Source organism: Macaca mulatta, chromosome 13 (genome assembly GCF_049350105.2).
Source record: "Macaca mulatta isolate MMU2019108-1 chromosome 13, T2T-MMU8v2.0, whole genome shotgun sequence".
Classification (NCBI taxonomy): domain Eukaryota; kingdom Metazoa; phylum Chordata; class Mammalia; order Primates; family Cercopithecidae; genus Macaca; species Macaca mulatta.
In genome coordinates this window covers 4645132-4659402 of record NC_133418.1, presented here as the reverse complement: position 1 = coordinate 4659402, position 14271 = coordinate 4645132, and the positions used below count along the sequence as shown (strand labels likewise).

General features: G+C 58.2%; 1 protein-coding gene and 1 long non-coding RNA gene across 3 annotated transcripts in view; both read right to left on the bottom strand.

The window, feature by feature from the left end:
• The window catches only part of KCNIP3 (potassium voltage-gated channel interacting protein 3), a 93723-nt gene extending 85054 nt beyond the window's left edge, over positions 1–8669 (bottom strand). The window contains 1 exon segment of one of the 2 annotated variants that reach the window (NM_001257864.1): positions 8540–8669. In NM_001257864.1, coding sequence (NP_001244793.1) covers positions 8540–8554 — 15 coding nt within the window. In that variant the 5' untranslated portion in view covers positions 8555–8669. 2 annotated transcript variants of the gene reach the window in all.
• Positions 369–7364, bottom strand: LOC144333666 (uncharacterized). The gene is made up of 2 exons (XR_013402578.1): positions 3619–7364; positions 369–3214 (listed from the first exon to the last, which is right to left on the bottom strand). It is a non-coding gene; the product is annotated as an uncharacterized LOC144333666 (long non-coding RNA).
• Positions 8670–14271: the final 5602 nt, after the last annotated feature.

The following is a 14271-nucleotide window of genomic DNA, read 5'->3' as shown; positions in this document are numbered from 1 at the left end:
TCTCCCCTGCATTGCCGGTGGAAAAGGAAAACGCCTTAGCCACTCTGGAAAACAGTTTGGCAGCTTCCTATAAAAACCAGACATGCGCTACCACAGAGCCCAGCCACGGTACTCTCGGGCGTTTCTCCTGGAGAAATGAAAAGTTATGTTCAAGTGAAAACCTGTACACAAATGCTCATGGCAGCTTTACTTGGCATGGCCCCAAACTGGAGGCATCCCAATGCCCTTCGATGGGTGAATGATTACAAAACTGCAGTGCGTCCGTACCACGGAATCCTGAACAAGTCAAACAAACAAACCGTTGGAGCACACCACACCTGCGTGAGCCTCTGGAGAATGACGCTGAATGAAAAAGCCAACCCAAAAGGTCACATTCTGTGTGATTCTATTTATATAACATTGTAAAACGACAAAGCGTCAGAAATGGAGAACAGAGGAGAGGGCCAGGGGTTAAGGATGGGGGGAGGTGGCAGGAGGGGAGGGGTGTGGCTCTCACAGGGCGGCAGGAGGGGCCTTGTGGGGACGGAGCTGTTTTGCATCTTGGTGGTGCTGTTGGGTGCCTGAACCTACAGAAGTGATGAAATTGTGGCGAAAACGCACACGGGAATGAGCGCGTGTGAACTGGGAAATCGGATAGGGCTGGTGGTTTGCGTCATTGCGGACACTCCGGTTGTGCTATTGTGTTGTAGTTTTGCAATGTGCTGTCTTTGGGGAAACCGGGTAAAGGGTACATGGGCCCTCTGTGTGAGCTGCTACAACTGCACGTGAATCTACAATGAGCTCAGTAAAGATTTCCATCAAAAAATACTCTCACGCACCCAAAAAGAGGGCGTTAAAAACACAAGCATGCACGAGGCCCTGAATAAATATTCACGAATGATCAAAAGTCCCCTGTGCTCTTCCTAATTCACCCGGGACTCTCCCCTCCCACTCCTGCTCGGTGCCGGCCCCATTTTAATGGGCAACAGAACTGTCATTGTCCATCAGCTTCAGGGGATGGCCAGGGTTGAGTGGCAGAGACCAGTGAAGCCAGAAGATCTGGGCCCCGGGTTCAGGCAGAGTCCCTGGTGGCACACTTGGCAGTGTGGGCACTCAGGGCTGTGTCCCAGAAACGGCCCTAGGCTGGCCCTGGGGACCTGCAGCCTTCTCAAAGGTCACAAGGTTCCCTCAAGGGTAGAGGCTGCTGCTGGGCCAGGCAGGTCCTTCTCTGCCAGTCACCTGGGGGCCGAGATTTGTGGCTCCTGTCTAGCCAGGCAGGCCAGGACCAGGCCTCAACTTCCTTCTAAGTCCTCCTGGCCTGTGGGATGGAAAAGGGATGGCGTGGGTGATGCTCCTGCTGGTGCTGGTGCTGAGTTAGTTGTTTGGAGGGGTTATCTTATTTAATGGTCACACCAACTTTTTGAGGTTCCTTAGAACCTCAAAATTACCCAACGCATCCAACTGAGCCCCAAATCCTGCAGTGGGTTCTAGCTCACCCCCTCTCACGCAGCTTGCCAGGGTCCCTGGGGTACGTGTTCTCCTGTTATTCAACAGAGGTAAACCCAACCTGTTCTGAGTCAGCTGCGTCCTGGGGGCTTTGGCCTGAGGTCTCCGGCCCTGGGGAGCTGCACCTACAAGGTGCAGGAGATGACTTAGACTCCGGGCCATCGCACTCTCCAGCTCCCCCGTGCCATCCCCTTTACAAAGGGAGGGCATGGCCTCAGCTCAGAGCCTCAACAGGCCACAGACTGTGGGTGGGAGTTTGTCGCTGCTGCCTTATTTCACGGCAATGTGGTGGTTGCCTTCCACTCCTGCTCCCGGCTTCCCACTCACAGTACTGATTTAAAGATTCCCTTCTAAATGGATTCACTAAAATTCAACGCACGAGTTAATTTAAAGAAAAATAGTAAGAAACAATGGCACAGGTCACAACAGATACAGCAAAACAGTAAAGGCAGGAAGTGTGTGTTTCTCTCTGTGGCTGAGGCTGAGGGCCTGCTCGACTCAGCCAGGCGACCCCCCAGGTCTGAGTGACGGCGGCCTCTCGCCACACAGGCTGCTGAGACTGACACGTGGCTGGTCCACACTGAGACGTGCCCTCCATGTAAACATACACCGGGTTCCAAACGTTTACTTACTAGACTATCAAATAGCACATTAAAAATGCTTTCTATCGATGGCAGGTTGAAGTGATAATCATTTACACTGGGTTTAATAAAACATATGGTTAAAATAATTTAACTTTTTCTTCTTTCTTTACTGTGCCTACTGGCACATTTGAAGGGACATCTGCGGCTTGCATCACGTCTCTGTTGGACAGCACCGGTCTGGATGGTTCTCAGACCTGCCAGCCGGCTGGCTTGGGGCAGCATCCTCCTGGCAGGGCACAGCCGCGGCAGCTGTTCTCTGCCACCCAAGTGCAGCTGGAGTTGGAGCTGCCTCAGAAGGGTGGCCTGGTGGAATGTGCAGGTCAGGTTGGGGGGTGGATGAGGCAGGGGCCACCTGGGGGAGGCGATGGGTGCCCAGGCCCAGGAGAGTGGGGGAAGGTTGAGCCAGGCGGAGGTCATGGCTGGGTGCTGGGGCTATTATGGAGACAGGACCTACTCTAGATGTGGGCAGTGAGGGAGGGGCGGTGGCTCCCCAGTGCCTGAGAAAACTGTCACTGTGGGGACGTAGGAGGCAGGGCTGCCCCCCATGCTTTCCTCTCCCCCTGAACACCGTCCAGTCTCTGCTGCAAACACCACACCATCACCCCAGAGTCTCCACACCACAGACAGAGGCTGCGCACTTGGAACAAACCTCCAGGACCTGGACTGGACATTCTGCCTTGCGGCTCCCTACGCTGTAGGTCCCCTGAGAGGCCAGGTGGCCCACAGGGCAGCATCCCACTCCCTGCCCGATGCCCAGCATGGCACAGTTTTGTCCTGTGGAGGCCCATCGGACTGAGAAAATGCAGTCAGACTGTCAGGGGCGTGCCAAGGTGAAACCCTTGAGCTGCCAGTTCAGTCTCCGTGGTTCTTATCAACTGTGCCCCAGAGAAACTCCCAGAGAGCCGTCCAGAGCAGACGTGGCAGAGGTGAGCAGGGGGCACATGGCGGCCTGTGAGAAGTGGGGGTGCACGGCCAGAGGCCAGGCAGAGTCCTGGGAAACCTGCGCTAAAGTGTCCAGGCTCCGTTCCCCAGAGGTGGCGTTCTAGGAGCACATACATCGCTGACTCCTCCCAGATGTCTGCAGACTTAACGGATGCAAAACAGAAGTGAGTGGCTTTGCATGTGCCACCAGGGCCCCTGGGTGTGGACTCAGAGGGCACGGCTAGTGGGGGGCAGGGTAGTAGATCGAAGGCAGGTGGATGTGATGTCCGGCAGCAAGGACAGTGGGAGGGATCTGTGGCCAACCAGTTATGTGAATCCCACACTCTCGCTTCCCAGCTCGGTGACCCTGACAGAGAACCTGACAGCTCCGAGCCTCAGTTTCCTCATCTGCAAAATGGGGGTGACAATATGCCCTCACAGGGTTAAGGGGAAGGCGAGGTGACAAAGCCCCCAGCGGGGGAGGGTCAGTATTCCTCGACCTTCCGACCCCAGGGAGGGTCTGGCTGTCCGAGCCCGCAGCCTGGCATGCCTGGCAGGGAAGCCCTACCTGCCACTCTCAGCTGCCGCACACCAGAATCACGCGAGGAGGCTCCCACCATCCGCCTGCCCAGGGGCTGGATTGTCTGAGGCAGAGAGGCCTGGGCTACTCCGTTCTTATAAAGCTCCTCGGAAGATCTGAAAATGCCGCTTGGAGAATTTGTTTAGAGTGTCTGTCCCTCCAAATAGAAAATTCTTGGCCTTGCCTGAAAGACGAAGGGGGTCTCCCTGTTCTCACCCCCTTCCTCTCTGGGAGGGCTTCCCCGAGGCCGGGGCCAGCAGGGGACATCCAGGCTGCTCAGACGTGGGGCTCCCCACCCCCACCCCGTCCACGGCTGCTGCAGTGCGGACTGGCCCACCCGGCATTGCTTGCTGTCGCTGGCTCTATTTCCATCCCTCGGGACAGATGGCAGGAAGCAGTGGTGGGCGTTGTGTCGTGCAGGCCCCGGGGTACGGAATTGGGAAGCTTTGGAGAGCCTGGATTCTCCACCCACCGCTGGGCACAGACAGACATGGGCCAGGCGGCTTGCCTTGTCGGGGGAGCCGCGGTCGTCATGAGTCTGTGAAGATGCAGACACGCACATGTGCACACACACATGCACACACACACGCACACACAGCACTGCGCCCCAGCCAGCCCTCTCACAGCACCAGAGCAGGAGAGCCAGGCTGTCCCCCCGGCTCTGATGGCTGCCACCTTGGCAAGGACAAGCTCCCCGTGCTGCCTGGCAGCGGGGAGGCCACGTTCACCCAGGGGAGAGCTTGAGTTGCCTGTGGCCACATTGCCTCTTGGTGGCCTTCCCAGGCTCTCCCCAACGGCCAGAAGGGATGGCATAGGTATTCCCTTCACATATGGAGGCCTCACTCCGTGCCAGGGGCCAGGCCAAGCCGCTTGGTAAAGGATCACATTTATCTGGGGGTTCTGTGATATTCATACGTCCCCCAGGAAAATGAGGGGACAGTGGCACAGAGGAGCTAAGTAACTTGTCAGAGGACACACAGCCGGTGCGTGACGGAGCCAGGACTGAGCCCAGGTCTGCTGGTGCAGAGTCAGGGCTCACAACCAACAAGGCACAGCCATGACACCTCCTGGCTGTGCCGGTCTCCTGGCCAGGGTCCTTCAGTCCCGCACGGTGAGGATCTGGGCTCTGTGCAAGACCCATGGACATTTGTGTGCACATGCGGGGCACTGCTGGCAGTGGCCCTGACTTTAGTCAGTCAGGCCTGTGCCCTCCCACCCTGCACTGCTCATCACAGGGCCTGGCAGACGCTGTGAGCACCTCTCAGACCCAGATGGGAAGACTGAGGCCCAGAGAGGGGAGGGCCCTGCCCTGAGTCAGTGGGGCAGAGGTGGGGCTGTCCAGAGTGCCCACCTTGAGAGACGATCCCATGACAGAGCTGGGCACAGGGGCATGTGGCACCGGCAGGAGGGGACTGGGATGCAGGGGACTTGCCCCTTGCCTACCCCGGCACCTGCCCACTGTCCACGTGCTGAAGGTTGGGGAGGGCCAGGGGCATTGGGCAGGCTGGGAGGTGAGGTCAGAAAAGACCACCAGCTGCTTTTCCTGGCTGAGCCTGGCCCAGGCCCGGCCAGACTGATGGAGAGGGCATGCTGGGCAGAGAGGTGAGGTAGCAGATCGGAGGGGGAAGCTGGGCCCACCCTAGTGTGGGACATGCCACCCCCAGCTGCCCTCCTGTCTCAGCTCAGCTGCTCCTTCTCCAACTCTGCGGGTCCCCTTGCTTCTCTCCCTGCCACAGGGCTGCTCTGTGGCCTTCTAGGGCATCAGCTGATCACAGGTGACAGATGCACCTGCTCAAGGGTAACACCAGTCAGCTGGGGCTGGGAGCCCTGGGCAGGGAGCAGCACGGGGCTCGCCCCACTCTGTGCCCTCCCCCAACTCTCAGGCTCCTGCCTGCCCCAGGTCTGGGCACTAGGTCGATAAGACGTGCTCACTTCTCTCCCCTCTTCTGTTTCACCCTGGGAACTGACAGTGCCTTCTTCCCCACAGAAGCCACGCTGGCTGCTCCTGGAAGTCGCTGGGACGCCCAGGGCTGGGCACGCTGGCTGCTCCTGGAAGTCGCTGGGACGCCCAGGGCTGGGCTGGGGAGGGCTGGTGGGCTCTGAGCCCCCTCTGCTAAGTCAGCAAAGCCGTTCTCTGCCTCCCGCAGAAGGTCTTGATAAGACGAGGCAGCCTGAATTTAGAATGCCGGGGCCCTGTCCTTCCTAGCTCTGGATCCACAGCCCAAAAGTGGGAGGCAACCAGCTCCAGGTCATGTGGCTCCTGCAGGGGATGTGTCCAGGTGGAGTCCGGCTTGTGTCACTCACTAGAGGGCTCAGAGGGCACAACAGACCACCGGCCCAGGGAGTCAGGCGCATGGCTGGGATGGGCCCCTCCTCTGGCATCCGGTTAAAAGCATGCCCTTCTCCTCCTGCGTCTTCTTCCACATCGCCCAAGCCCTAGGGACCTGCTGCGCTCTGGAGTAAGACAGAGCAGGATTCAAATCTCAGCCACAGCTCTTTGTAGCCCGCAGTCTGGGGCAGGCCTCTGTTTCCCCATCTGTGAAGTGGGGATGAGACCAACAGCTGCCTCGTGGGCTGCACGAGAGTCCAGGGAGATAATGCAGGAGACAATGGCCCGGATGGGCGCTGGCACCCTAAGGCTCCTGGCCCACAGCCCTGCCCTTCTCCTGGGCTCTCCTGGAGAGCTGAGGCAGAGCCCCTTTCTTCCAGCGCAGCCTGGGGTCTTTTGAAATGTGGGAGCAAATTAGGGCCCATCTGGCACAGTGCCCTGCAACAAGGCTAGAAGCTAGGCAGAAGGGGTTCCTGGTGCACTTGCTGGCTGTGAAGACACCATAGCCCCAACACCGCGACCGCAGCCCCTGCCGCAGAGCCTGCGGGTCTTTCAATCCTTTCTCCTAAGAGCTCATGGAGTCCTGGAGCTGTTCCCTTTCTCTGAGCCTCGGCGTCTAGAATGGGAATGGCAGTGCTCCCCGCCTCCCTCCAGCTGAGAATTCGTGAACGGCTGGGGAGTGTGGGGAGAAGACTGGGGAGCCGGGCAGTCATGGGGCGTCACTGGGGGGCAGCCACTGACCATGACCCTGAGGAGTCAGAACACCTCCCAGCCTGAGCTCTGATTACAGTCCCTGCTGCCACAAGAGACGAAGGTTATTTTTCACCATCTCCCATTGATCTTGATGAGAGACCTAGTGGTGGCTCCTCCGAGGATGACTGTCTCTGCTGGGCCCAGCACCAGAAGCTGTGGGTCTCACTCCCCTCCCTGGCCAGGCCAGTCACAGGAAAGCCGCTAGCAGACATAAGGACAGCGAGACTCACTGGGGCCCAGGAGCCAGTTGTGGGAGGGTGGAGGGCAGTGTAGGGCCACAATGGCCAAGGGAAGAACCAGAGGTAAGTGCAGGACTCAGGCCACCCACTCTGCCAGTCTGGCAGGGGCAGGAGTGGCCAAGCTCCCAGAGTGACCTTTGGCAGTTAAGACCAGCAGAGGAAAGGCAAGGGAGGGGAGGACTGTCCTCTGCTGGTGGTCAGAGCTGGCTGTGTGCACATCTGTGTGCAGCCTGGCTCTGGAAATTCCCATCTCTGAGGTCATGCAGGGTCACGCAATGCATCTCTGCCCGTGGGCACAGTTGCACTGTGTACCCCTGTGCCGGGGTGACAGGAGTGAAGGCACATTTTCCATATGCAGTGTTGCCATGCTCAAAGGGCTTCATGCCACCACCTCAGTTGATCCTCTTGGCACCCTGGAAGAGGGAGCAGACAGATCTAGGGCGGCCTGCAGTTTGGGGGCAGTGTGGTCCAAGCCAGCCACCCGCCCATGCTTGGATGCTTGTCCTCACAGGTGAAAGAGGCAGGAAGCCATCTCTTCAGGCCAGAGACACTGAGGTGCCAACCCCATATCCCTTCTTTCCTACACTCAAGACCCTGATTCTCTCTGGGTCCTTCTGCCCTTTCTTTCTTTCTCCTTCCTGCCCATATGTCAGTATGAGCCCACGTGTGCTGGCTGGAGCTCCAGCAGCCACGTTGCACCTTAAGGTAACCTCAGCAGTGATGCAGAGCGGGCCTGAGACGCTGCTGACCAGGTGGCCTCCAAGCCAGCCTCCACGGCCCCTCTGGACTTCTGCGTGACAGAGAGACCCCGCTAACCTTGTTCCAGCCACTGTTACTTGGGGCTTTCTGTTATGAGCAGCCAGACCTGGTCCTGAACGATCCTGAATGTGTGGGCAGCTCACAGGGCAGCAGGCCAGACCTTCCGAGAGTCACCTAGAGGCTGGAAGGCAGCTTATTTCTCCTTCCCTCATTCCTTCTTTAATTCTTCACCCTGCCCTGCTCCCCACCAGTACCTGCTCGACTGTTTCCCAAACTCTGTGCCAGGCATTTTCCTCGTGTTCTCTCTCTGACCTCTCCACAGCCCACTGAGAGGGAATGGGTGGGGGGTGTCCTTGTCAGGGGCTCTGAGCCCTTTGAAACGAAGTGAGCGCTCATTCATTACTCAATTGCTTGATTAGAAGATGCGTCCACTGACCAACTTCCAAGCTCAAGTGACTCCCTCCCAGGCTCACCCCTCCCCCAGCCCTGAAGGCTGTGGGGCCCGGGCTCAGTGTCAGCCACGCTGGCACCTGGCCCAAGGGCCTAACTGAGCAGGGGGCTGACCCCAAGCTCCTCCTCTGTCCAGCTTCTCTTCCGCAAACACTTAAAACCTCTCCCATCCCAAGGCAGCCCCAGGAGTTCAGCCTCCCAGCCAGGACACCCCAACGCCAGCCACGACACCCTAAAGCTCACTTTCCCCAAAGGAAAGTGGAACAAGAGGGGACAGGGGTCAAAGAAAAATGCTTCCTGGTCCAGGGCAACCCCCAGAACCCCCCATTCCTCCCCACTACCCCCCTCTAGAGCAAGACTCCATTCTCCCAGCGCCTACCTTAGCCGGCTGCATCCTGGGTGCCGAAGGGAACTGTTGCCAGTCTCCCCACTTCACAGCCGAGGCAGACAGGACTGCCCAGGCCGGCTGGCAGCTGCCTCATGTTTGCTTGGACCCAGACGTAATTGTCAACGGCGGCTTCTCGCCCTCCCCCTGCCCACCCCTTCCTCCCTGCCGGCTTTTATCGCTCCACCCCTCTGCCTCCTCCCTCCCTCCCTCCCTCTCTCTCTTCTCTTCTCTCTCTCTCCCTCTGTTTCTCTCTCTCTCTCTCTCCCCCCACCATGGCCCCTAATCCGGCCTCTCAGAGTCTGTCGAGCGCCTCTGTCTGGCTCTCCTGGCCTCTCCCCTACCCTGTCACCAGCATCTCTCTGGGCCTCCTCTGCCATCTGCCTCTTTCTCTGCTCCTCGCCTTTCCTGGTCACCAAGGAAGAATGGGGGCAGGGGGTGCGGGGAACTGGGGCTGGGGAGAGGGGCGCTCAGGGCAGGAGTTTCTGCCCCAAGGAGTGGGGAGGAGCCGCAGCTGAACCCAGAGTGCCCAGGAGGGACCGTGGAAGGGGAAAAGGAACGGATCTTTTCCGGAGGCATTTTCCAGAGCAAGTCAGGACACCCCCACCGCCCCCGTCCTGCCTGCCGCTCTACAGACACAGGACGGTGGCACCCTTATGATGATCTCAGCCCAAGGGGCCCCCAGGAGAGCAGGGAGCCGTGCTCCCAGCATTTGAAGCGTCCTCTCTCAGGGTCCTGGCCTGAGGTGCTGGTCTGCAACGTGCTGGTCTGGGGCTCACAACCCAGAAACAGTGACAGCCACCAGGGTCACATCCTCAGGATGACACTCAGGGTCCTTCCACCTCTCTCATCTGTCCCTCATTGACTACCTCCCATTCACCCATCCTAGGGCCTCGAAGTGTAGGTGTCTCCCCAGTGCATGAGCTGCTCATGCTCTCCAGCTGTGCTGGGCCCCTCCCAGCTCCCAAGTCGGGACGCGTCCAGGGCAGCCGAGGACCTGATGGGATCTCCTGGGGTGTGAGGGTGGGGGATGGGGGCGAGGGCTCCCAGGCATCCCTGCGAGAGGGGGCTCTGTCCCGTCCCTCGGCCGGGCAGCTCCTGGGCATTTGGTTGGCCCCCAAGCAAACCACTCAGGAGCCAGGTGCCCGAAATCTTTGCCAAGTTTCCCTTTTTGGAGCCCAGAGGAGCCAGCCTGTGCCAGCAGTTCCCATGGAGACGAAGCCCTGGGATGCCTCCCTCCTTCGCAGCCTGCACAATTGTGCTTGCATGCCCTTTTTCTTTTTTTTTTTTTTTTCTTTTTTTTTGAGCCAACCAATTAGCTCCAACTTTCAGATCCTCAGGGGAAGAAAATAGCCCGGAGCTGTCAACCCACCAGGGCAAGGAGGAGGTTTCCAGAGGGGAGGCGGCAGCCCAGGTGTCTGGCCCTGTGCGACTTCAGGACAGGTTGGACTTCACACTGGAGAAGGGGCTCCGCAGAGCCTGGAGGACTCCCCAGCTGCCCCGCGCCCCACCCACACTGCACCCCAGGAAGTGGGGGAGGGAGGGAGGCCCCTTCATGGCTGTCAGCTCAGGGCCAGCATCCTGGGAGCTCATCTGCTTTTTGTTTTTTGAGACAGGGTCTCACTCTGTCACCCAGGCTGGAGTGCAGTGGTGTGATCATGGCTCACTGCAGCCTTGACCTGCCAGGCTCAAGCACTCCTCCTATTTCAGTCTCCCAAGCAGCGGGGACTACAAGGCACATGCCACCATGCACGGCTAATTTTTATACTTTTTTGTAGAGATGGCGTCTCACTATGGCGCCCAGGCTGGTCTCAAAGTCTTGGGCGCAAATGATCCACCTGCCTCTGCCTCTCAAAGTGCTGGAGCTCCAGGCGTGAGCCACCATGCCCAGCCCCATCCTCCCTTCAGCGCCTGGGACAGTCCTGCCCTTCTGACTCTGAGCAAGCCTCCGCAAGCAGGGACTCACCGAGCATCTTGAGTCCTCATAGTGGCCTTGGGAGAAAAGTGTCATTATCTCACTCTACAGATGATAACGGTGAGACCCGGAAAAGCTAAATTACTTGCCCAAGTCACAGGCTAGGGAGTGGTAAAGCCAGGGCCCAAAGCCTGTCGCCTTCTTCCCGGAGTGAGCACCACGGGTGCTGAGATCCCACTGGTGACTCTGTGCCCACAGCTTACACAGCAGCTTGGAAAATCGGTGACTGCACTGCCATGATGGGCTGGTCTTCCCGATGGCCTGGCCGGAGGAGTCAGGAGCAGAGGAGCCCACTCATCACAGCAGCACCCCCGAGAGTCGCTCACCCCTGCTTGGCACCCTCACCGACATCCCACACTCAGATGCGCTGTCCTTGGCGTTCACAGGTACGACACCGCAGGCCTGGGACGACTGCCCTGCCCTGCTGGGCCCACCAGTTGCTCGGGCCTTGTGAACCTTCCACTGCAGCTAATACCCAGGTGGGCACCCCTCGTAAAATGCAGAGGTGGAGCGTGTGTGCCCCCTGCCACCACACCCCGCTTCCTCAGTGGCCTGTCCAGGGCCCCAGGCACTCCCAGCTGGGGCCCTCCCCTGGGCCTGTGGGGAACACAGGAATGAGAAGGGGAGGAGAAAGGGGTCTGGGACTCCCACGTGGGCTCAGAGGCGGCCCTGGTGTGGGCACACGGGCATCTGCAGGCTTCCCAGAGACAGCCTTGGCAATTCCCAGGGTTCTCTGTGGTGTGTCAGACCCACAGGAGGTTAAGGAGGCTCGAGAGGACCTCGTCTTGTCCGCTAGGAACGCTTCAGCCCTGTTTCCCGCTGTGGCTTCCTCACACAGGGGCTATGGGGAGAAACCGAGGCTGGGGGGAGTTTGGAGGTGAGAAAGGAAGGGATGATTTCAAGCCCGGATGAAGGTTGGGTTTCCTCTCGTCACAGTGTTTCAGGAGGCCGTCGTGGGCTGTTTCAGCTGACCAGGGCCCTCACTCTTGTCCTCCCCAGGCGAGTGGCTCATGGTGCCCCCCGCCCTTCTGCACCTTCCTCCATTGTTGCTCATGATCCCGCATTCCAGGCCCAAATTCAAGCCCCTCCTCCCCAGGCCCCCAAACCCAGCTGTGGAGCCCCCAGCCCAGGGCTCTTTTCCTTAGGCCCTATTTTCTGTTGGGCCCTGACTGAGGGGTACAAGGCGGGGGAAAGAGAGAGAGAGAAGCCTGGCCGGCTGGGTGCATCCTGGTAAGAAAATACAAATGGTCCTGATCACTTCACATCTCACAACACAGGCTCAGCCCCCATCCAGGCCCATGTCATTGTCAACTCTCCTGCTCCCCACCCAGCTTGGGCCTGGGGGTGGCGGCCTGGGGCGGGCGGCGGGCACAGCAGCCTCCAGCTGAGCTGTGCTCTGGGTTTGCAGAGGTTGAGAGCTGTCGCTCTTTCTCTGTGGGCTCCTCCAAGGGTCCTCGGAGCCTGGCCTCATGGTCCCCCGACTAGAGTGTTTCACACGGGCCTCAGGGAACCCACAAGCCCCCAGTACCTAATTAGAACTCTGCCTCCTCTTGGGCTGAGGTCGGTTCACTCTCTGGGCGGCCTCCTTCGACTGGACCTAGGAGACTCCATGCCAACTGTCACGGGAGGCCCGCACCTGGGCCGCCAGCCCTCTCCTTAGCTTTGCCTTCAAGGCAGCCAGCCTGACTGCCCTTGAGACTTTGCAGTGGGTGCGGCATCAGTCCAAGGGATTTCTCAAACTTAGGGGACACCGTGAAGCTCTCTGGCGGCTTTCTTTAAAGCCCCTTTCCTTGCAGCTTGAAGTGAAGAAAGGGCGGCTGACCACACACCTCGGACTCAGCTCACCTCCCTGAAACCTCCCTCCTCTAACCTCAGCGCCTGACTCCTTGGCTCCCACTCCAGCCCTCAGTGTGGGTAGAGGCTCAGCCACCTCTTCCCTAAATTCTGCTTCACTCATGGGCAGAGGTCAAGGGCTCAGATGGGGCCCCACCCTCTACTCACCCCCTCCCTCCCTCCTCACCCAAGCTGCAGTTCTTGGCCAGCATTTGTAAGACGGATGAGTGCGGACCGCCCAAGGACGGGCACACCCAGCATGTGCTAGGAAGGGCTGGGACCATGGAGAAGGAACTTTATGCTGGCAGCAGGTGCTGTGTGCACCAGGTTGGCCACCAGCCTCCTGGTTCAGTTCCTGGCACTCAGGCTAGAAGCAATGGACGGCCCTGGCTCGGGGAGAGCAGGGAAGGGGGACGCTGTCCACATTCGCCCAGAGCGGGGCCTCGGGCTGATTCCAGAAGACTCAGATGTGACCTGAGTGGCACTGTTCTCCGCTGATTCATTGGGAGGAGTGTTGCTCTTTCTACTCCGCCCACATCCAGTCTCTGCCTGAGCTTTCTCAACTGCCGGGCAGGTAAATGACAACACCTGCCTCCCAGTTAATTCATGGAAAGCGCTTCCTGACTTATGCTCAGAACTCAGTAAATAAATATTAACTCACAGTGTTTGTCCCTTCAGGTAGTTGAGCAGGCTCTTGCCTGGCCACGTGGCTCCCTTTGTACACCTCGAGCCAGCTGGAGCCGCCCTGAGCAGCCACCTGGGACCTCAGACACCCTGGCCCATCTGGCATTTCTTTGGCAGAATCTATCATGAGGCCTTCTGCTGGGGGGCCAGGTTGGAGGGTCTGGAAGAACTCCTAGCACCCCCAGTCTGTCATCCCTGCTACAGGGACAGCAAGGACACTTGGTTCAAGTCGCCTTGGAGATAGGGCCTCGCTCCCGCATGCCCACAGGGAATGGGAACTGGCATTGCCTCCAGGAAGAAACCTCCAGGGCCACCAGGACCCGGGGACGGGCTTCCAAAGCCTGGCTGGGCTTCAACTTCTGAGACCCTGAACCAGCCATGGAACTTCCTGGAGCTTCCTCTGCTCAACCAGATGAGAATTTGCTCCCTCAGAGACTGTCGTGGGACAGAAGAAATAGACTGTGACCTCAGAGGGGCTTTGTTTCGCATATAAAGTAGCACTAGCATTTCAGGATTCCAGAATTTTAAAAGCCAGAGAAATAGGTAATTTATCTTTCTCTGTGGCTATTTCTGTCTCTCTGCCAACTGCCGAGTGCCACCCCATCCCCGGGTGACCAGTATTACGGTGGCGCTCTCGAAACAAAACTCCTTTGCAAAAGACAGTGTTCCATTAGCTGGGCCCCAGTTTCTGGACACCAAATTCAAACAGTGGCAGCTTTTTCCCAGTTTATAAGGGGAACATCAAAGTCAATTTTTTAGGACTACTTCTAATAACTGTGGACTGAGTAATTTGGACGTAATTCCCAATTCAGGACAACTTAAAAAGCTGCTCAAACTCTGTGTGTGTGGGGGAGTGGGGTGGCGGGCATTTTGAACAGCTTTTAAAGTTATATGTATTTATTTATTTAATAAATATATGTACATATATATATTTAAGTCTAATTGAGAGTATTGGGAAGGAAACAAAGCAGTGAAGAATTACAAGGCCAAGATCTAGGAAAAGGAGGCAACTCAGAGACACACGCACGGCATCTGGGACTACGTTTTCTGTAGGGGGTCTGCGGATTCTAGAAGATACTGCGAAGCCCCCACAGGAAGGCTACCTGGCAAATGTCTTACGCTTCCGGTTGGAGCCCCAGTGGGCTTCACCCGATGAATACGGATGAATCAGAAGTAGACCAGCCCTTAAAGTAACTCAAATCATCTCATTCCCTACAAGTAGATGAAAGAGATC